Genomic DNA, 24,533 nt, shown 5'->3' on the forward strand with positions numbered 1-24,533 from the left:
GCTCCCAGGTGCCACTCCTTGTGCAGAACCATCCCCTTACCTGAAAACTACACTTAGCCCATGTACACATAGCATCAGGGAGAAATTCATGCCACTTCGCTGGCATGTAAAGCCATGCCCTTAGTGGCTAGTAGGGATAAAGACAATATAATCATTTATAACATTTTGAAAAAGAAAACATTCATTATAGGGCTTCTTTCAGAAAGCACATATACATCTAAGCTTTTTTTATAATGATGATTTTTTTTATATAATTGAAGGCGATATAAAGTTGAAATAGTGCAATTTTAAAACAAAAATTAGTGCAGGAGTCAAACTACAACAACAACAATAACCAAAACAGAGTTGTAGATTTGCTTTTTTTAAAGTGGAAATAAATGACTGTCTGGGTTCAAAGGAAAGCATATGGATCTGTTTTCAAAAGCACTTTGGTGCATAAATCCAGTTGGCTCTCAGTGAGCTTAAGATTTTCTTTTGGGGATGAAATGAGGTTGCTTTTGAACATAACATTTCTAATCTTTGCGTGGGATTTGATTTTTGATGTCAGGTGATGATGACTAACAAGCTGTTATCAGTCAAAGAGATACCATCAAAATTAAAAGTGCATTTCCTTTGTTAATGTTACAAGTGAGAGCAAGGAAAATAATTGGAGAAATATTTTCTTCTCACGTACATTTAAAAGCCCTTTGTAGCTCTTTTATGGAAGTGGATAACATCCCATTGTTCAGTCTTTCAAACAGCAACATGAAAGCCTGAAGGCTTTAAAATGGAAAAATATGTGTACTAAAACAGTCTTGTCAAGGAAACATGGGAAAAACCTCAGTTTGAAGTGAAATAACTTCTAATGCATTTTATGAATGCTGTTTTCTCTGAATTAATGCTATCCTTTTATGTTAAGAAGTTGGGTTTGGGAAGCCCTTGCCTATTGTCATTAATTTAATGTTGAGATAAAGGAATAGCTGATGCTTCTTATTAGAGTGGCTAAAAATAAAACCAAAAAATCTCCAGAGGTAAACTTCTGGCCACACTGAACCATAAACATTTTGTCTTTCCACAAAGGCATCACTTCAGCTTGAGAGGAAAAAAAAAAAAAAAAAAAAAAAAAAAAAAAAAAAAAGGAACAAAGGCAAGAAACAGAAATAGCTAGACCTTGTTACAGAACTGCAAACAAGAAAGGAAGGACGATGAAGACAAATTAGCAAGTACACCTGTGCAATAATAACTGATTATTTTTCTGTATCTGAGGTTTTATCTTTCTTTCTTTCCAGAGATCACTAAGAGAATGGCTGTGTGTAAAGGTGTGAGGGGGGGTATGCATCTGTGTCAAGTTTTTTTCCACACACAGAAGCACACACACATGCACACACACACTTAAAATCTTTCCGCTGGCTTTAAATTTTGGTAACTCATTTAACCCAACTGGAAGAGACTCTACAATTTCTTCTTGCCTGTAACATTATAAATATTCCCAATGCTATAAAATCTATTGTAAGAATGTACATTCAGTGGGTTTATGAGGCACAGGACCTGCTAATGTGTTTTCAGGGAAGCTCACATGTGCTCGGTTCTGTCCACTGCTGGACAACGGTGGGGAATCCAGGGGCTCACGCTTGATTGCTTGAACCAAGCAGGGGTTTTTATATTCACATGGCATTTTAAAAAACTCATTACTCTGCTCTTTCTCCTCCCCTGGACCGGGGCTGTAGAACTGGCCGTAGCACTCGGAGTGAGGCAGGTCAGGCAGGCTTTCCAGGCAGGTGGAGGAGTTCTGGGGGCAAAACGGGGCCACCTCTCTGTTACGCAAACCCTTGCAAGCTCTGTTCAGATTGAGGTTGCTGGGATGATTTGCTACGATGCATTGCCAGTTATGCGGCGTGTAAAGGCAGTGCCTCGGCTTCTGGCAAGGTGACGCTTGCTGACAGAGGTCCGGTTCTGTTTTAAGGTGCACCCTGTTGGGATAGCTGAACAGCTGCTTCCTCGCTGCGCCGTTGTCGTCCATCCAGGCTCGGTTTTGCGACGTCAGGTAGTTATCAGCGATGTTTTCCGAATCAGAATCGTATTCTGTTTTGATAGGCATATCCAAGGGAAACGCTGCATCATAGAGAGGCTCTGAGGATATTAACGATCTCTGCAGTTTCAGGTGGTCTGTAGCGTAGCTCTCCACAGCGCGCTGCTGTAAGCCTGAGTAAGCCTGACAATTTTCTGCACTCCCCCAGTGGGAAGGACAAGTTGATGCTAAATTTAAGAAACTTTGGTCTCTGTTGTAGAATGATCCAGCTCTCCTGTTTGAACACGCATTCATTCGCTGGTTCATAGAACAAGAGCCTGAGTTTCTTAAAGTCCAGCTGTTGTTTGTGGTGCAGTTGTTTTGAACGCCTAAAACTGATACATTGGAGCTGGGAGATTCCTCTTGCATGAAACACTCACCGTTTGTATGAGGCTCAAACTTCACTTTTATATTGTCTTGCTCGTTTTTTACTGCTGTCCAGTTAAGATGCTTTAACTGGCCCAGGGTTTCAATGGCACTGTTATAGGAAAATCCGTCCAGGTTTCCTTTCAAACTGGCAAAACTGCTTGGTATCTTCAGTTGTTCATCTTCTTCCCTTTCAATAACAGCAGGAAAAAAAAATAAGGTCAATAAGAGGTTCCTAAACGGATCTTTTCTGCGATACAAATGGAGTGGTTTGACATTTATTATGAGCAATATTTTGTCTTTAATTTAATATCTCCTACTCTTGTTCATATAAACTTTGTATTTGTTCAAGATAGAAAAGTGTTTACATGCATCTGGGCATCACTGTGTGCACAACTACCTTTCTGTGGCACGGTTTCATTTAAATTATGACACACATCTACTCAGGCACACAGTTCACAAAGACCTCAAATACTGTGGAAGATTATGTAGGGTATATGGTAACTACCTTACACTGTCATTATTCTGTTAAAATATATATAAACAATTTTTCTTGAAAAAAAAAAAAAGTCTAGAGATAGAGTGCAAATAGCATGTTAGATGAGATGTATTTTGTCAGCAAGGAATTATTTTGACAGATGAGAACTTTCTGATCAAAGCAATTTGAGCAAGAACCATGGGGGTCCTATATTTAAGAATGAATAATTGTCATTAGATGAAATAAAATGCCCAATTAAGTGTCCAGAATAGTCACAGATGTTTATATTTGGCGTAGGTTTGTTTTACATGTCTAACTTAATTCATATTGCCTTTCATTTGCCAAGATGACCAGTGAATTCATTTTCAGTGACCCACAGATGAAATACTCAACATTAATGGAGTGTCCTGTCCTAGTATTTCTGTATTTGATAAAACACTTCTCTGAACTCCAGGGTCAAGAATCTGCCTGGAATTCACAAATGTGCTAATTCCCAAACACGCAGAGTCCATGCTATGAATCTGCATTGTCAGAACAAGAGGTGGACATTGCAGTAAGGAACTGAACCTAAAAAAACTGGATTGATTTTCAGAAGGCTTTTTTCTTATCTTGCTATAAAAACTTTTTCCTTGGGTAATGTAAACTCAATGTGCAAGTATAGGAATTTCCAGTAGAGGGAGTCCATGTTATTATAAAGAGAAAATGTCCCACTGTAATAAGCATACACTGAGAACAGAGAGTATTTTCTTTCTTTTTAAGTATTTTCAGCCCTTTGCTAAATATTATTACGGAGAGCCTTGAGACGCAAGCGATACGATGAAAGTTTGCTGCAGAACTAACTCTCGGAAATAGTCTAATTGGGAAAATAGATTGGACAATATGCACGTAGTAACAAAAGCTTGGATTACAAAATCAAGAATTTTGCTGTGGATTAGAGAAACTTCTCAAAAGAATGTATGTTTCCAGGAAGACAGCATGCAATTTAACAAAAAGTAGTAGTAAGGATGAAAAAAACAGGCAGCATCTACTGCAGATGAGCAGGACAGAACTGAGCATCATCTGCGAAGCCAGCTCTTTTAACTCTTAACCCGTAGGAACTATTAAGCAAAAATGAAGGCTTTTAACCACTACATGTAAAATATAACCAAATCAACATCAAAGAGCTTGCTTAGTTACACAGAAAACAATTTAGAAGTAGAGACCTGAATACAAGAAACAGGCGCTTTTAATCTTCTCCTTAATAGAAGTTCATTCTCTCCTATGGCAAAATAGTATTTATCCCATCCCAGTAAAGGTAGAGTTCCACCACCTTCAGATGGGAGGTCCTCTGCTATTCACCTAGATCCTGGGAGGTATGCTGCCTGCCAGGGATATCTACTGTAGAAGTCCAAAGACTTTTTTAAATTTCTTCCACCTGCAAGGCATCCAAAAGGAAAAGAACAGAGAGAGCGGACAAATGTGACCACAAGGCCAGATGGTGGCTATGTAAATCTCCTGGCCCCTGCTCACACAATCCACTTTCTTATCTCTTCCCTCAGACTGGCTTGAAGAGATACCTCAACGAGGCCCACAGGAACTGGAACAGACAGTCCCACAGGGGAAGGAGGAAAAGCCATTATGAGAGGAAAGGGGAAAACCCAATGGAGAAATCCTCTTTGAATGCATGTCTGTGCATACAGCTGCCGTTCCAAGGCCGAGCCTACAGCCAGCTAAATGTTTCTATCTAGAAACATACAATGAATATGAGCATCCCTGTTTAGATTATGTTTAACATCCACAACTAAAAACATGAACTCAACTGCCATCCACAAAGGAAAAAGAAAAAAAAAAAAAAAAGAAAAAAAAAAAGAAAAAAAAAAGCTTAACATTATCAGATGTTAGGAAAAGTCAGGACACTAAATCATCAAAGACACTCAGTTGCAAAGTAAAACAAAACCCCCAAATACATTTTTTGTGCAAGAAAGCCGAGGCATATTAATAATAAAACAGTTTCCTTTTGAAGTATTCTGTTTTAAGATGTATGTATGCTCAATTTCAGAAGGAAAAAATACTGAAGAATGAAAACATATTATTTAGGATTATAACAGCCATTTCATATGATACAAGACAAAAACAGATTTTCATCTGTTAATGAAAAAAAAAACAAAAAACCAACTTTAAAAAGTCTTTCTCATACAGCTCTTTTCTTAGGACACTACATTTTTTTGTTTTGTTTTGTTTTTTAAATCTCACACATAAAGAATACATTCATTTTTCTAAAATATGTTTTTTTTTTGTTTTGTTTCATTTTGTTTTTAGTAATGGAAAATATACTTACTTTAACATTTGCTGCTGGGCAAGGACATATTCTGAACAACCACTTCGATACAGAAGTTGAGTGTTAGCTTGAACCCAGACCCAGTGATCTTCATTTGTTTGTACTTTGACTAGAGAAATGCCATTTTCTCCATTATTCTTTGCTATATAATTTAAAAGAAAGTATATTTTAACACAAACAGTTTTAAATATCTTATTTTATTTTATTTTATTTTATTTTATTTTATTTTATTTTATTTTATTTTATTTTATTTTATTTCATTTCATTTCATTTCATTTCATTTCATTTCATTTCATTTTTTTAGCTGATGAATGCTCACAGGTTTGTTTGCTTCCCTGGAATCATCAGCAGAGGAGAGTACAGGCTAAAATATGTCACAGAACTAGGCAAACTACACAATGGATAAAATTTGAAAAACTGAATGTGGCAATTAGAAGCTCATAAACTGTAACCAAAGATTTTTCAGTATTTTTACTTCATTGTCATTTTTCCCTCTCAGCTGTATAACTATAACAATAGGAAAACTTTAATGAAAAATGGGGCTAAGACAGAGGAATGGTTTCAAAGAAGTTAAAGTTTTCCAGCAGGTACAAAGGCTGAGTACAACTCTGGTCAAGAAGAATCTGCCCCTTGGAAAAGACTCACCATCAGAATTTTATCCATTGCACAAATCCAAAACACAGCATAGACTCTCATGGGATTGTCACATTCAAACACTGGAAAAGTATGAGTCAAAGCCGCAAGCAAATTTTGAATTTTATAGACAATATATTTTAATTTTCCTTCTGTTTTCTGATCTTTGAGGGAAGTAGCATTGGTAATATATTTTTCATTTTTCCTCAGATAAGGATAGATACAATCACTATTAAGGTTTTCATAAAATATTGTTAATTTCAATGCTGCCATTTTTAGGAAAGTGGACTTTGAATATTCTTATTTACTGTTCTTACTGTTTTTATGTGTGTAATCTTGGCATCACAGTATCATAGTATTTATGCCCAATGAAATAACAGATTGATTCAATACTGACTTTTGAGGTGGCTAATTATTAATTTTTTACAGAAGTTGTATATGAGAGAAACCCTTTCTCTCATATATGGAAAACCTAACAGATGAAAAGAAAAAGCAAGGCTTTTTCTCCACAAATTGTATATAATCTAGAATTACTTAGCAGCAATTACTTACCTTTGAGTTGGTTTTCGGCAATCTGTAAAACATTATTGAAAGATGCACCTTCATGATGACTATTTCTTCCATATAATTCTGCTGCTTCACACAGACCTGAATTACCTTTAGAACTGGAGCTGTAGAGAACAGAAAATGTGGAAAATTCCTCATCAGTGAATGACAAAAAAGCAAAATTACAAATTATGAAAGATGTGATCTGCAAGCTGTTGACCATTAGCAAAGACTGATGGTTTAAACATATAATAACCAATGCAAAATAATTATCAATATCTTCTGCATCATATGGTTGCTCAAACTGGAATATGACTGGAATTCTGCATTCAATTAAAAGGAATAGTTATGTTTAGTAATATTCTGATTGCAATTTACTGTATCTGGAATAATAAATTTCAGCTTGAATTGAGACAGATGCTTTGTACATTTTGCTCTGCCTGTCATTCAAGGTACTTGCATCTCACTCACCAGCAATGCACTTAAGAGTTACCATGACTTCAATTTCCAATAATCATCATATGATTTTAATGGATTTCTTCCAATCTGTACTTCAAAATGCACATCAGGTTTTGTAAAGGCTACAAATCCTATAACATTTCTTTCCAAATTTTTCCCTTCATTAAGACGATGAGACTATAATTGTCTATATAAATTTGCCCACCATCCTTGGCCATCATGTTTAAGGACCAAACCAAATGAAACCCTGATGTTTCCATGTTTTTTACATAAATTGAATCATAATATAGATAAAATGAAATAGTAAATACATGAAGCACACTTAATTCCTGTCAAATCCTTGGCCATTGCCCAGTCAGTTAGTAAAATACAAGTAAAGTGCCTCTCTCCTAGGAGCTGAATTTTGGTCTTCAATTAATTTCACCTGGACCACTGAAAACCCAGCAAATGGAAATGACTTTAAAACTCTGATCCAAAGCCTACACATTCCATTATATTGGCTTTCCAGTAATTTAATTCTTGTCACAAGGATGTACGTGCTAGAACCACATTACACATCTGGATAGTAAATCCACACATACATAAGCATATTCTAACTAAAAGCCAAATTATGATACTCTGAGTCACACTGATGAGCGTTTCACTTCACAGTGATGGACCTCATTGTTATAAGGTCATATTTAACCAAATAAAGGAAAACATAATCCTAGCCCCAAACATCAACTAAAATTCAATCAGGGAAGAATAACGAAAATAAGTGTTAGGCAGGAAATGAGTCTGAACACAATCTGTCCTGATCTTCTTTGATAGCTACCATGTGATCAGCCCTAGGCCATTTAGTGCAATTGTAGACTTATGTATTCATAAGCCTTCTGTTATAAGATAAATACATAAACCAAATACATCTCATTTGACTCTCTTTGAACCCTCCAACAAGCCCACATTCAGTTTTCTAACATTTTCTTTTTCCTTTGTTGGTTACCAAAATGGCCAAGTCCAAATAATTGTGCTAGTGGAAGATATGGAAATTTGAGAATTCTCAGTACAAAAATGCTCCCTTTTCTACTTCTACAACTAGTAGAATGATTTTTTTCTTTGATAACTTCTGAAGATTAGGAAGGAGAATCCAGATAAACTATTTACTTTCTAAGAAAGGATTTTAAAATGAAGAGTTATTTAGCATCATTTTTACTTTTTACTTGCTCAGTAAACATAAAGCCCATAGCATGCTTTACTACATGATACAAGATTAATTTGAAAATACTTTGTATTCACTGCTGCTGCTTCATCAGCTTTGTGTTTTGCTTTCACAAGCAGGCTTTTCATCTTCATCTCTGTCATAGAAGGGAGAAGAAGTGGTACCACTATGCAGAATAAGGACAGCTGAGGTGGTAATACTGTTCCTGATGAGGACTTCTTCCTTTGTCCAAAAAGAAACTTTAGTTTGCCTTGAAACTGCATTGTCTGTTATAAAATAAAATTAAAAAAATAAAAAGTTATCTTAAGCATTCCATGTATAAACATTTAAAATGCTAATACTTGCTATGCCCCCTGTTGTTTAAGTAACACCAAACCCAGTTTTGAAACAGGAAGAAAGGAAAAAAAAAAAAAAAAAAAAAGAAAGAAAGAAAGAAATTTTATTATCTTCATACAGTTTAAATCATGCAATTTCAGAGGCATGGTGAGTGACAGTACCATCAACAGTAAAATGAGACATTTGAAGCTGTTGGTTTTTTTTTTGTTTCCAGTGTGCTTAAAGCAGAAGTTCTGCATTATGTTCTGTTTGCCAAGACTGGCAGCTTATGATGGTGCAAACAGCTATTTCCTGCATGCCTCACACTGAAGCTGGAACTATATTTTTTCCAGGCTCTGTTCAGACCCATAATCTTCCTGCAAATGAGCATCTGAGACAGAGATTGCATTTTTCTATCTCTTGCTATTCCTCTCATTTTCTTTGCACATCTGTCTTTGCCATAAGAAGAAACAAGATTGGTCTTTACTAAGGAAATGGGGAAGTCATTTCTAGAAATGAGCCACCACTAGTAAGAATTTTAAGGAGCATTTAAAAGACTTTCTAGTCATTATTATTGTTGTTATTATTATTATTATTATTATAGAACCCTTTACAAAAGTGAAAAAACAATAATTACTACTCTTGTTCCTTAAAGTGAATCCTTTGTGCATAAATGCTAATTACATAGAACCACAGAATGGCTGAGGTTGGAAGGGACCTCTGGAGATCACCAAGTCCAACCTCCCTGCTCATCAGTCAGGGTCCCCCAGGATTGTGTCCAGACGATTTTTGAATAGCCTTCCAGAGAAGGAGACTCCACAACCTCTCTGGGCAACCTGTTCCTGTGCTCAGTCACCCTCACAGTAAGACATTTTTCCTCATGTTCAGACAGGTCTCATGGTGAGAGGTGAGGCCTCACCAGGGCTGAGTAGAGGGGAGGATCACCTCCCCGACCTAACAGCAATGATCTCCCAAAAGTGTCCCAGGATACCACTGGCCTTCTTGGCCACAAGGGCACACTGCTGGCTCATGGTTAACTTGTTGTCCACCAGGACCCCCAGGCCCTTCTCTGCAGAGCTACTTTCCAGCACGTCAGCCCCCTACTTCTACTGCTACATGGGGCTGTTCCTCTCCAGGTGCAGGACCCTGCACTTGCCTTTGCAGAATTTCAAGAGCTTCCTCTCTGCCCATCTCTCCAACCTGTTGAGATCCTTCTGAGTGGCAGCACAGTCCTTCCAGATTTGTATCATCAGCAAACTTGGTGCACTCTATCCCTTCATCCAAGTCACTGATGGGTAAGTTAAATGTTACTGGGGACCCAGTATTAACCCCAAGGGCCACCACTAGCTACAGGTCTCCAACTAGACTGTGTCACTGATCACAACTCTCTAAGACCTGCCATTCAGCCAGTTCTCAATCCACCTCACCATCCACTCATCCAGCCTGCACTTTTGCAGCTTGCCCATGAGGATATTGCTCATATTTGGCATTGTCAAAAGCCTTGCTGAAGCCCAGGTAGACAACACCCAATGTACTCTCCTCATTTTTCCAGCCAGTTGTCTCATCATAGAAGGCAATCAGGTTGGTTAAGCTTGAGTTACCTTTGGTGGATCCACGTTGACTCCTCCTGATAGTCAACTTCTCTTCTTCTACATGCTTAGAGATGGCCTCCAGGAGGAGCTGTTCCACCTCCTTTCCCAGGGGTTGGGATGAGGCTGACTGGCCTGTAGTTCCCTGGGACCTCCTTCTTTCCCTTTTTGAAGACTGGGGTGACATTTGCTTTCTTCCAGCCTCAGGCACCTCTCCTGATTGCCATGACCTTTCAAAGCTGATCAAAAGTGGCCTACCAATGATGTCTGCCAGCTCCTTCAGTACTCATCAGTACATCCATCAGGGCCCATGAAGTTGTGGATATCAGGTTTGCCCAATAATGATCTCTAACCCAATCCTCATCAACCAAGGGAAAGTCTTCCTTTCTCCAGACTTTCTCCCTGGTCTCCTGGGTCCAAGATTCTTGAGGCCTGGACTTGGTAATGAAGACTGAAGCAAAGGAGGCATTCAGCATCTCTGCCTTCTCTGCATTCTCGGTCGCCAGGGTCCCTGCCCCCATTCAATAGTGGGTTCACATTTTCCCTTTTTTCCTTTTCTTATTGTTGTATTTAAAGAAGCCATTCTTGTCCTTAACATCCCTAGCCAGACTTAATATCAAATGGGTCTTGGCCTTCCTCATCACATTTCTGCATACTCTGAAAATGTCCCTACATACATCCTAAAGGGCCTGTCCCTTATTCACCTCCTGTACACCTCCTTCTTTTGTTTTAGTTGAAATGGTTGAATGGTTGAATGGTCGAATGGTTGAATGGTTGAATGGTTGAAACTTAGACTTGCCGCCCTTGTTCTAGGGCCAGTGCAAATGGAGACAGATATTGTCCGAAAGAACTTAAAACAAAAGTTTATCAATTCTTTCAACTTGAAATATTACAGCCTCCTTTTCTTCCATCAATCTTTATAAGTATTAATAAATGATTTTAGGTATTTCTTCTTTGAGTACAGCAAATGAAAAGTGTATCCTATCCATGATTGTCTGCAATAAATCTATTAATGTTCCAACATTTTTTATATGAATTAATATAATCTGATACTCATAATTGCAGTTGTCTAAGTGAAATTATACTTACAAGGAAGCCAGAAGTACTGTCCAACAAGCAGCGAACTCGACAGATGAAACAACGAGTTAAGAAGGAAGAATAATCTGTTGTCGTGCTGTCATTCTCTTGTGCTTTAAACAATTTACTGAGAATATATTCTTCTCCTATAAACAACAGTGGAGGCAATATATATCAGATCACACTAAGAAATACGATGTTCTGTACCTACTTGAAGAAACTGTTATGGAAATTGCTAAATATTGTTTTATGGAATAGCGAATATTTAACTGTGTCATGCACAGACACACCTGCACATGCTCTGCCAAAAGAAAAAAAGGTTCTACAGTGGGATTCAGGTGAGTTTCTTTAGAAGCTTTGAATTCTGTATTTCGTGAGGTTTTATGGTTTTTAAGGATGCAAAGTAGGGTAACAGATGCTACTATTTTTGAGATCAGAGATTGGAGACAGTACATTAGGAAAAAGAACAAAATCAGGAAAAATGCTAATGCAAGAAAAAGAATGAGCAATGGCTAATTAGCTAACATTCAGCTGTTGCCTCTTCAATTTTTAATGAAGTATTTGCCAGTTTTGGACTACAGGTGCATAGCTTTTGAAACACTTATTTCCCAAAAGACACACACAAGTATTTGCACAGAAGTATGAACTCAGGAATTGAAATTCTTCACTGTATATACTTAGGACAAAAAATCTAAATGTTTATAACTTTTTATAGCTTGAAATCTTCATGTACATTGTTTCATTTGTTTTCTGCATATTTTCTATAACATTCTGCGAAGTTCTTGTGATGTCCGTAAGACTCTTGCAAAGCAAACATTCTACCAAACTTTGGAAATCTACCAAAGTTACATGACTCTGTTCCTAACAACTTCATAAAGGCTGCTGAAGGACTTATTGGAAGTTTCTCCCCATTCCCCACCTACCACCCCTCTTGAAAACAGATTATTTAATTTTCTGCTCATAAAATGCATACATTTTGCTGGGATCAATTCTGTATAAAGTTAACAATTTCAACCCCATTGTATTTTTTGTAGTAGTGATTTCAGCTTTAGCTGAAATCCTCAGGTAGGACACACCTTGAGCATAAATGTCCTCTTCCCATCCTAGGGAAATACGGTCTCAGAGGAAAAAATGTATTCCTAAACCTACATGTTCTTCTGAAGACTCCTATCCACATAACTTTACGTGGGAAAACGTGGCAGAAAATTATGTCACCACTGTGGTACTGCACAGAAAAATTTTGCGTTTTTTTCCCTCATTAATGAGATAAAATACTAATGTCTTCATCAGTGTGAAGAAAAGATTAGTAAAGATTGGTAGGATGAAAACTGATGTTGTTCATTCTGCACGGATAAGAATATCCGTAAGTATATTAGTCAGAGAAAAATAAAAGAAACATCAATATTCTAGCCTCAATAGCACACACTACCTTATAAATATCCCAGATCAGGAAGAAACATCATCTATGAAACATTAATATAATAAATGGCCAGAATTTAGCTTTCCAGTGAAGAATCTGACTTGAAGAACAAACATGGTTGTAGGTAGAGGGCTATTCTAATTCTGCAGTGATGCCTACGTTTCTAAACACTATATAATCCTACCTGTTTCTGTCTGAGCTTGCTGTCCAGACAACATCTGGGGAGGATTCATGGCCCAGTGCAGTTGTCTACAGAAATCCTGACGATCATCCACATGAATGTAATCATATATGTTTTGGTGCATTACATCGGTCTGAAAAAATGATAACAAACAATGTTTAATCTGTAGTCTTAGCAGGGCAGGCTCTTATATTGAGAACTATAGAATCACAGAACGGTTTGGGTTGGAAGGGACCTTAAGACCATACAGTTCCAACCCCCCTGCCATGGGCAGGGACACCTCCCACCAGACCAGGTTGCCCAAAGCCCCATCCAACTTGCTCTTGAACACCTCCAGGGATAGGGCACCTGCAGCATCTCTGGGCAACCTGTCCCAGTGCCTCACCACCCTCTGAGTAAAGAATTTGGGATGACACTTTCCTTAAAATAATGACTGGTGTAGGATACCTTCAGAGCACAGACGGATTGAGGAAAGCCCCTGTTTCTCAAACCAGATTTTTGACTTAATATCCTAAGTGATTATTTTTGTTAACTCTTTTAAACACATTGCAAATGTGAGCCATACAAGTCCAATTGGCAGACAGTTGCTGGTAGCATCCCTCAAGGACTGATCCTGGGCCCAGCATTGTGTAATTTCTTGACAAATGGATGATGGTGTAGAGTGCACTCTCAAAAGGTTTGCAGAGGAAAGCAATTGGAGAGAGTTGGACTGCTATTTAGAGAGACCTTGACAAGCTGTAAAAAGGGCTGATAGGAACCTCAGGAAGTTCATCAGAGGCAAGATCCTCTCTAATTTTGGGCTCTCCAGGAAAAGAAAGATATTAACATACTAAAGTGAGTCCAGGAGAGCAGTACCAAGGGCTGGAACACATGACATTATCAGGTGAGGAGAGAAGAATGGGGTTTGTTCAGCCTTAAGAAGAGAAAGCTTCAGAAAGAGCTTACTGCTGTCTATATCTACCAAATTAGAGGTTGTAGAAGAGATAAAGCCAGACTCCTTTCAGACAAACAGTATGGAAGGACAAGAAGCAGCAGGCACAAGTTGTAAACTTGGAAACTGGGGCTTGATACAACTGAAAAAAAATACAGTCAGGGTGGTGAAACACTGGAACAGCTCTTCCAAGAGTTGTAGAATCTCAAAACTTAACTAGATGAATATATGAGCAACTTGCTCTGAGCAGGAGGTTGGACTATATGACCTCCAGAGGTCCCTTCCAACTACATGGTTATGTTATTTTGTGACTTTATAATATATTTACTCTATGCAGAACACTGGTCTAGAATAGCAGCACCTTGTACTAAAATTGAAAAAAAAAAAAAAAAAAAAACATTTAGACATCTTAATTTTATAGTAGATCATGTTTCTGTTAAAAAAAAAAAAAAAAAAAAAAAAAGCTTTACAAAAGGAAAATCTCTTGCAACATTACAAGGAATTCATCTTCATCTGTCATATCACAATAAATAAATAAATAAAGTCTAAAATGGCATAGTAAAATAATTTCAGTAATAATGTAATAATGCACGTCCAATCAGCAGTAGAAGAATAGGGCAAAACAACATGCTGATTTGCATTTTAGAAAGCCATTTAGCAGGAAGGACTGCAAGAAAGTCATTAGAAAGTCAGTGTAATATTAAGCAGTCTAAATATTTACTAATATATTTACCTGATGAAACCCTAGGTAGTCCACAATTGTTGATGATGCATAAAATATCATTCCATCTGCACTCACCACCAATGCAAAACCATTCAGTGACTAAAAAAGGGGAAATAAAGTTAATAAAATGATCATCAGAAAGTGAAGAGCAAAATGGGTATGAAATATAATAAATTTAAGAATATTCAAGTCTGGTCTCCTCTGGATTTCAAATATGAGTTTACAGTCTTTGGAGTTATAGAATATATAGAATATCACCTATAGAATATTACCTTTTAAATACCAAAGAGAAAGAACAAATAAATACAGCATAATTATAGCTTTTTTTTAATTATTTTTATTTTTAATTCAGAGTAACATTTCTGTGATTTAGTTGATAGAAATATTTTCAACTTCATGTGTTTTGTCTGAAATGCATGGCCAGACCAGATTGTGCCAAAGGTCCAGCCATTCCCAGCATCCTGTCTCCAGTAGTGAATCTCCAGGGAAGAGTGCACGAACAAGACAAGCATGTGCTGTTATTTTCCTAGAACAGTCTTCCCACCACCCACAACTCGAGTGTTTCCCTTGTCTTCAATAACTTTTTTAAATAACCCTTTTAATATCCCCTTCATAGCCCTAACTATTTTAATAAACCTTGACAATTGCATTTTGAAACCATATTAAAGTTTTTAATATCCCCAAGCTGTTGCACCACCGGTCCACAGATTAGTTTCAGGTAGAAGAACCTGAAAGTTAATAACTACTTCTTTTTGTTTCTTTGAGCCTGCTACTTACTACTGTTGTTTGACACCATCTAGCTGTCTTATAGGAAGGGGCAGTGAACAATTCTTTCCCTTTCACCTTTTTCTGTGTGGAGTAGATATGAAAAAATCACTCTGCAAAGATGTTGGACACCACGTTTTTCTGGAGGCTGATAAAGATTTTGCATACATTTAGTAAAATAAGGGACTTTGATCATAAGTTTAACAGATATGTGTTATATGTTGATTCACATTTTCGAGCTTTTATCATGTGTGATACCAGTTTTCAGTGTTCTATCTGAATTGCCATTCAGGTAAATAGAATCCAATTTGGGGTCTTTGGGGTTATAAACCTATAAATATCATCTTTAAGATACAAAAGACAAAGAACAAATAAATACAGAATAAAAATAGCCTTTGTTTTTTTTTTTTTTTTTAAATTCATAGTAAAATTGCTGTGATTTAGATGGTAGAATTGTTTTGAATTTCATGTGTGCTTTTCCTGAAACATCTCATTTTAAAAGTCTCATTATATGACAAGCAATGTTCTAATCCAGTGTGTCTTGTACTACAATTGTAACCTAATAAGATACTTACTGAATACATTGCTATTCCTAATATGAATATATGGAAGCATCAAAATGTTTGGTTCCTTACAAACATTCTTGTAGTTTCCAATACCATTGCAGAAAGCCCTCTTTTTCCTAACACGAAATACTGAATAACAATCTGGAACATGCTTACTAAAAAAGTTAGGGCAGCTAATTACAAGGTAACTACAATGTTATGTTATGATATCATTATCTATTTTAAATTTAAATTGGCATTAATTCACATAATTAAAATTTAATAACAACCATCTACTACTTTTTTGCTGCTTTTAATTTAAAACATTCCATTCCAGGACAATTGCTTTGAATTTCTGTGCATTGAAACATACAGATAATATAATAATCTCCAACAAGAAAATGAAATACATGTGCTCTTGTAGTTATGGCTTTAAAATTGGATGTTTGTTTTGAAGTAAGGTAGTTTTCTTAAGCTTCTATAAAAACACATACATAGCAAAATTGCATAAATACAATTAATATAAAAATTATTCAATAAATATTTCATTGATAAAGACCAATGTTTAGTTGAAAAAAAAGCTGAATTCATTCTCACAGACTCAGTGGCGCAAGAAAGTAATGAGAAAAATCTAAAATTAAAGGTAAGGATTAAATCAGATACGTGACACGAACATTACCATCCATCACACTGCACGCAGCCTGACTAATTTTGCCTCTCCTCCCTTGATAAAGATTCAGTGACATGTCTTGACTCCATCAGGCTCGCATTCCAAGGTAGTTTAGATGATCCTTTCACATGATGGTTTTGAGGTCTTTTGAGATTATAGTTCAAACAGATGCTGAAGAAGCACTGCTCTATCATAATTATCCTTACTTCACCTTTCCCTGAATTTACAGTTGCCGCGACGTGTATATTAATCCTGAAGCACAATGGGGGCAGATTTTCTATTGCTCAGTAACCAGATACACTGACATGTTTTTTGAGAGCTTGGTTCTCTTTTTGGTTCCTAAATAAGGACCAGATTTCCAAGACTGCTTAAAGCCTGTTCCCACTGTGACAATGGTGGGCAGAATTTCAAGAGTTCAGCATACAATAGGCCGACCTCCTCAGAAGATTTGGCTCCGGTCATAAATGTGGAGCACCTTTGGAAACTTGGCCCAGTGGGGCCACATGTGGCCAGGAGCTCTGGGTCTTGAAGAAGCTGTGAAATGGTGACTGCAAAAAATCCAGTAGTGAGACTGCAAAGGCTTACCTACATTTGGAAAGAGCAGTAACAGCAGCTGTTTTGATCAAATCAATGCCGACCATGAGTCAGCTGTAAGAACAGCCAAGGGCAAACCATGCTTATCTCCAGATCAGCTCCATCAATACCAATCCTTTTCAGGATAAGCGTTATCTCTGGCTAGGTTGGATTAGTGTTGTTTACAAGTTATCCATGTCTACTATTGGACCACAAGCTCTTGCTGGGTTGGAGCTATTTTCTGCTATTAAAAAATAAAAAAATATAAAAAAAAATGCCCAAATTCATTCCACTACCTCACCCAACAGAAGACAACGTGCCAGAATTTCTACATCTTCACATCTGTGCCTTTCACTGCACTGAGAGGAGCCTCCAAAGACGGTATCTGTCATACCCATTTCCAATATCAAGTGGAGACAAGAAAGCATTTTTGGCATCTTGTCTCTTTGGGCTCATCTTCACAGCAATGAAACCATCAGTGATGTGATGTTAGGAGTTTTATTACAATTTGAACATCTGGCAGGCCTTTTAATTTGGGCAGACTAAAAAATTTCCACAAAGATAACCATAGGACAGTCAAGGGAGCTCCTTTGTGTGGATGCCTGTGGCTGTTATCATGCACTTTCTAAAAGATCTCCAGTTCAATCCATAGAGCCAGGGCATCTAGAAATTATGAACATGTACAATATATAGATATATAGCCTAAGAGATCAGTCTCTTCTTTAAAAAGTAAAACTTGTTACCCCTCAGTGAGATTAAGGTTCTCCTTTGCATAAGTTTTTCTTACATGGAGCCCAAGTTGGGCTGGACAAGGTGCAGTGGTTTGTAAAAATGGGACGGAGAATTGGGATCATGCTTATTTCTAAGGGTTCACAGCAGTGGACTGGCAACTACGTCTCTGAGGTTGGAGGAGGTACTAAGGAAAGGTGGGAAGGAGCAAAAGTAAAGAAGTGGAAGCGAAGTTCAAGGAGCCACGTGTTGAAGCTAAACCACAAACAAGTATGGATTCGAGGAAGGTATGTAAATGAAGAGAATTACAAAGTTTCCCTTCTTTGTTTTTGTTTTGTTCCCAAAATGCTGATGTCCTTTTCTGAGTTAAGATCTCTTAACTACGCATCGCCTGGTTTTCATGACCCCAAACACAGACATCAGATGCTCTGCCTCGCAGGCAGGAAAAGCAAAACCCACTGTGGTGCAACAACAACTTTTATGGAGCCGCATGAAGCCATTGAGGATTAACACAAATTCCATGTGTCTAAATCTCGTTTTAGCTGAGAAACCTGCTGCTTCAACCGCACTGAAAAGAGACAAGCTGGACATGGAGTAGAACTTCTTATCCACTGAGCCGTACCCATGACTGAAATTTTTTTCTCTTTTCTCAGAATTACCTTGAAGTGCTGTTCGGTGTGAAGTCTGACATCTGTAGCACAGACAAATTGGAACAGAACCAAGAGCTGGGCTGAGATTTATACTTTTCTTACCTAGTGACCACAGCTGGGGAAAAGGTGGAGAGCATTTGCTAGCACAGGTCTGGTACCCCAGACATGGGTAGTACTGATAGCAAATTAGTAGGAAAAGACCTCTTCTGACCTCTCTAATAAATATCTCAGGTATCATACAAAACCTCATGTCCAAGCCCTTTAAAGGAACACCACATGATGATATTGCATTATTCTGGCCAGAATGCTGATAATTTGTTACACCTAATGGAAGAGAGAGGCAGCTTCAATCCATGAGAATGAACAAAAACTATTCACAGCTTTATGGGTATAAATTATAAGGTCTCATATTTAGCAGGACAACAACACATATGGCTCCGTTTATGATTTTTAACATTTTCAGTTTCTGAACTAAAAATTCCAGGCCTCAGTGACAGCTTTCTCTCTTTCCTAGTGCATGGGAGACTGCACTGGGGTGCTGTATCAGAAGTGCAGCAAGAATCTTCATGGATTATCAATAACCTGGGAGGAGGAAAAGGGACAGAAAGAGGACATGGACCAGCCTCACACCAGTGCAGCTCATGCTGCCTGTTGCACAATGACCTGGCCAGATAGCCAGAAGCCTCCTAAAGCTCTGCAAAGGGCGTGTGCCTGCCCAAAACACAGGAAGGTCAAGAGCAGCTCTTCTCAGTTTATTCCTTTGAGCAGAAATAATGGAAAGCGTAAAATAGGGCTCATGGATTTAGGGGAGGAAATAACCTAACTCCGTAGCTCAACACCAACATTTTTTCCATGATGTGTTTTAATCAACAAAGTCCACTCACATCCTACTACAATTTTTAGCCATTTGCATGTACTTCCACGCACACCCATGCGCACAGGGATGCACCCACGCACACAAACACAGGCACACAAAGACGTTAGCGTGGACACTGAAACCAACTAACTTCTAATCTGCAAAAATACATGGTTGTAAATTGCCATTTGGTAAACCATATGGATTCAATGACAGATGGAATTTCTAATCCAGGATAATAGCTGAAAGATGTGAGACAGACTTAAATATGTATTGTGAACATTTGTTTGTTTGTATTTGGCTTTTTAAAAAACACTTACATGGGTTTTTTACATTGTACTTAAAAAATGAAATCACTCTTTTCTTTTTTTTTTTTTTCCACATGGAAAAAAAAAAGAGCTTGGCACCAGACAGGGGCCTGTGTTCTTTTGAAAAACATGTACATCCAATTATGTACTCACGAAAAGCTGCACCTGCTACTGAAACAAAAAACAATTAATCTGTCAGTTCAAAGAAAGTACAACATTATTCTGGTGCCCTCAGTAGCTGTGAGATGAAAGTTATCAGTTCCTTCCATTAAGAAGTTTTAGAAACATTATTAGAAAAGAGGTTCTCTTTGGGAACGAAGGCAAATATTTTGAGGAAGATAGGACTTCCTTTGGCAACAGCCTTTATATATCCTGATTTTTTTTTTTTTTTTCTGGTCCCATAGCAGAAAATCAGCCAGTAAATACTTCAAAGATATTTTGGTCAAGGTCATGGCATAGTAAAAATAAGAAAAGAAAAAAAAAAAAAAAAAGAAGAAGAAGTTCCAAGCCACATTTCTCTTATTACCCTTCCTTGAAATAAAGGAAAATTCACTAGCATTAGGTCTCCAGAGACCGTGTCGCCATGGTTACTAAAGTACAACAGTCAAGGCCTGCAGCCATGCCTCGCTTTGAACAGATTTTCGAGTCACGCAACTTGGGTACTAAATTTCCAGGGTCAGTTGGCTCGCAGTTTATCTGGAACTGTTTCATTTAATAGTGCATTGCTGGGTTTTGCGTCCTCTGTAGGATGGGGCTGTTTGCTGGTGATCTAAATAGGGAGCTATTTAAAAACTCTGGAAATGATATATTCGCTCTTGTCTTTCGCACTCAAGTCTTGGGAGTATTAGGAGGAAAACGCGGACGGTTAATGCGCCTTCTGTCTTTACGCGTGTTGTTTAATGAATCAGTATTTCTTTCCACTGGTGCTTTTAGGATTCACAATTACCCTTCTCAAAAATCACCCCGGCATCCCTGAGTTTCCCTTTATAAACCCAAAAGAAAAGAAACCGTTACAGAACCCTGCAATAAAACTCAGCATAAAAGACTATTCAGAAATACTGTATCTAGTGACATCAGAAGATGGCCTTTGCTCGGCGAGTACAGTATCTGTTAGCCCTCCGGACTCTTATGTGTTTCTTTGGTATCTACAAAGCAACTTCAAAAGGAATATTTGGGTGACTAAGCACTAGTCAATGCAAAGGGGGAGTGGCGGAATTGTTTTTAGCATTCAGTTTTGATCAAAGACTTGCATGTCCTGGTTAGTTTGCAGGCTAAAGAAGCATAACAGAATATAAATTTCCATCATTGGAGCCAAGGGAGGAAATAGATCCTACGGGCTGAAGCCTACAGCCCTGGTTTACATGGGATGCTTTCAGAGGGGGTGTCGGGTCTGACTGGTTTTCGGAGGCAGCTGCATGCATGGCAGTGGAACCAAGGGAAAATATTCAAGGGTGAACCCGCAGCAGAAGTGTTTCTTTTCAAATACAAAGAAATGCACACATATGATCATTGTGCTCCTTTCATTCTTCTGGTCTTCCCACATAAAACCACATTCACATTCCTTCCTATCTCCTTGAGCCTGGATATCATTTCAGGCTCCTTAAAGACAGTATGGAAATTCAGCCTCTAGCGCTGCACTGCTCAGAGCAGGGCCTGGGATGATCTTTGTCAAAGATCATCCACGTTGCTGGAAGCATTTGAGTCCTGCACCTCACTTTTGCTGTTGGATGGACCAGCTCCGCCATCGGAAAGGCACGGGCGATTCTGAATGATTCGCTTCGTGAAACCCCTCGTTACCCCAGTTTTCACTATCATATCACTTCCACCGAGGAAGTAGATCAGCTTTGGAGATACTTGTTTACACATGTGCCTTCGGTCTAACGGAGGAGCTGGAATGCTGTGGCTCGTCAAGAGGCAGCAGACAAAACTGGCCTCCTGGAAATCGGGTAGGAAAATGTAAGTCATTGGGCTCTGGTAAATGTAAGCTATAAACTTTCAAAAAAACATAGTAGCTCCCTGGAGGGTGAGACTGTAATGTGTGCACACATGTAAACGCGTTTTAAACCATGGTGATATTGTTTTTGATATGCTTGATATGTAATAAATATTGGACACAATAACCAAGAACAACTTTGCTTTCAAAGTTATTTTGATTGCATGATGCAGAACTGCAAATGCAGTTTTTCTTTCTTTTAATTTCTTTCCAAGTTAAGCTCTTGCAACAAAGCTGGCTAAGTCTGTGTCAAGTCCTTGGGGTAGGGCCTCTCTTCTTTCCTATAGGCATAAAACGCTGGCCTCTGATGAGCCTGGGGCCTCACAATCAACCACTCTGCCAAAGATGGTATTGAGAAACAAGAGCTGTGTGCAGACCGATCTGAAGCATCATTTGATTTTGTATTTGCAAAAAGTTGATACAGTACACTCTGGAAAGCGATACATGCCAACTGAATCCAGTTGTTTTCATGAGAGCTAAGCACTGGAATTTAGAATGCAGATTGTGCTACAGGCTTCCAGAGCTGAGCAATACTAATGACTAATAGCTTAAAGACAGGTTAGGGAAAGGTTTTTTTGTGCAAAAATTAATTAACGGTTGACACCAAGTACCTTGGTACAGATTTCTTATATGGCATGCTTGTTTAGGAAAAAAAAAAGTGTTACTACCAACCATGTTTACTACTTATTGTAAGATTTTTCATAACTACTTGATAAAAAAACAAAGAAACAAACAAAAACATTTCTTTTCTTTGCATTAAAAATGGGGATTTCATATGAGAAGTGAGTATACGAATACCACCTGAGATTAAGAGACATTATAAAAGTAATGGAAGTATTTATAGGAACCTTTATAGGAACCTTAAGAAGAAGAGTATTCAAAGTATGAGTTCTAGAACTGTCAGGGGAAAAAAAAACAACACGTATTTTGTTTATTAATACATACATATATGAACCATGATTACTGGATATGCTAACAAGTACCTGTGTGAGTAACATATCATTTATCTAAGCAATTATCACAAAAGGATAGTGAAGTTTGACATAGTCTTGCATGTCTTCTTCTTTAGCCCCCTCATTAATCATGGATGTTGAATTTAAAATTTTGCTCTACCAGTAATGGAACCCTACTGTCAGTGCTCTTTCACAAACACTGTGCCCTGGACTACGCTTGGAAATAGAAACAGACTTTACAGTGATTTATGCAGTTTCTCATTCCATTTTCTCAAAACCAGATGTTCTATTCACAGATGGAAGTAAAGATGGGGCAATATCATATCTTCAGCACAAGTTCAGCCCATCATTCTTCCTGAGTCCTGCAGCTGCTCTGGGTTTTTCAGTCTTCTCTTCAACAATTTCAATATAGAAAATGCCAGCCTGATTAATTCCATTTGAGAAGACTCAAAATGAAGCATTGATTGCTTACTACTCTGCACTTCTAATAACAAATTTAGTTAGGTAGTCTTTGCAATAACAAATGTAGTAAGATTACCCATTATCTTCCACAGAAATAACTTACTGAAAAGAGTCTTGAGTAATATTTATCCAACATGTTGGACAATTAGACATATGTAAGGACAAAATATCTGGATTTTTTTTTCAGTGTTATTTATACGTAAGTGTATCAAGTCATGAAGAGAAGAAGCCATCATAATATTCCATCCACAGCTGACTTTTATTCATACACGCAAGCTGTTAACTAGCATGAAGGGCAGACATCTCATTGCAAGGAATGAAAACCTAAAAGAGACAATGTTGAAGCCTATGCACTGTAAACTAAATGTAATGCCCCAATTTCAGAGCATAAATTTTCTATGCGTTTAGCACTAGATATTGCATTTTCTAGCACAGAAATATTTTTGGAGGGGGGGGGGGGGGGAAGAGGCAAAGCAATCTGTAATTCACATTCTGTTCAGTAATAGTTGAGAAAATGGCTTTTTTAAACACCATTTCAGGTCAGTAGAGTTTTTAAGGGAGAGTGATGTTCCAGAATTTGGCTTTGGGAACCATTTTACTGTGCTAGTTACCATTTTATTCATGTTTTTGTAACCTGGAAATAACCTTGTATAAAACATACATTGCCCCACACTGGTAGCAGGTATTGATTCTGCTACTAATGTGCAACAGGTGGCAAGGAATGCCTTCTGTAATCGAGATATCAGGTGGATGATGGTGAATCATCTGGAAGAAGGTAGGGATGGACAGTTAGAAGAGACAGCTCCTCTAAGCAATAGCAACAGCTGCAAATCTTAAGATGAGTTTTAGGCTAGGTGAAGCCCTCCTCTAAACCCTTCCGAGGGTTTAGCCTGAGCAGACACTGGTTTTCTTATGGTTAAAAAAGTCCAGTTAGAGAACTCTGGGGTTTTTGCAGTATTGGGAGGAGGGGGAAGGATATGAAATGTGTTGGAGAAAATGCCTGTTTTTTGGCCACCATCAGCTTTTGCATCTAGGAATTCCTGGAAGAATTCTAATTAAAACAGGATATAAAAGCTATGTTTTTCTTTTTTTCTACTCATAAAATTTCAAAGACAACTAAAATTAGAATGATGGTAATTTCTGTTGAAGTTCCTGGAACAAGAACAGAACTATCTGAAGGGTCCTTATCTCTCCTCCTTTCTCCAAATCAATACTATATCCTTGACAATAGAAAACAGTACATTTAATAGTCAATGTCATGCTTTTTAATAGCAGTTTTCATTTCAGTTCAAACCCATCAAAAAGCATATTCACGTTGTATTAAACGAGGTAGGCAAAAAACAAGAACGGTACTCAGTATTTCTGTAAATACTTTTAGAAGTATTTTAATTCAGTAATTACCAGAAAATATTTACATATTTTAAAAATATGTATTTTTTTTCTTTTGAAATCTTCATAACCACAAAAAAAATATTGCAAATTTGAAAAAAAATCTTAAGACAACACACAGTCTTGACTGTCACTTCACCTTACTGGGAAGGTAGCTAGATCATTAACTTTTATGACTTAAGAATGAGGAATTTACTGGAAGCAAGTGTCAGCTGCAAATACACATCGGGCTATTAATTTATAATTTCACCAGTTGCAGACAAGCTAACAATGTAAGATTTCAAAAATGTGAATTGTCCATGAATGTAAGCAGTATTTAAAGTGTTTCTATTTTTTTTTTTTTAATTGTTATTATGATT

General features: G+C 37.6%; 1 protein-coding gene across 1 annotated transcript in view; it reads right to left on the reverse strand.

Moving 5' to 3' along the window:
- Positions 1-1,483: 1,483 nt before the first annotated feature.
- AHRR (aryl hydrocarbon receptor repressor) overlaps positions 1,484-24,533 on the reverse strand; it is a gene marked incomplete at both ends in the record, with an annotated part of 69,271 nt that continues 46,221 nt past the window's right edge. The window contains 7 exons of the mRNA XM_084281234.1: positions 1,484-2,603; positions 5,209-5,350; positions 6,394-6,512; positions 8,111-8,310; positions 11,038-11,171; positions 12,630-12,759; positions 14,291-14,380. Of these exons, the coding sequence (XP_084137360.1) occupies positions 1,484-2,603; positions 5,209-5,350; positions 6,394-6,512; positions 8,111-8,310; positions 11,038-11,171; positions 12,630-12,759; positions 14,291-14,380 (1,935 nt within the window). The remainder of the gene's footprint in view (positions 2,604-5,208; positions 5,351-6,393; positions 6,513-8,110; positions 8,311-11,037; positions 11,172-12,629; positions 12,760-14,290; positions 14,381-24,533) is intronic.

Source organism: Netta rufina (genome assembly GCF_964035555.1).
Source record: "Netta rufina genome assembly, chromosome: 2".
NCBI lineage: Eukaryota > Metazoa > Chordata > Aves > Anseriformes > Anatidae > Netta > Netta rufina.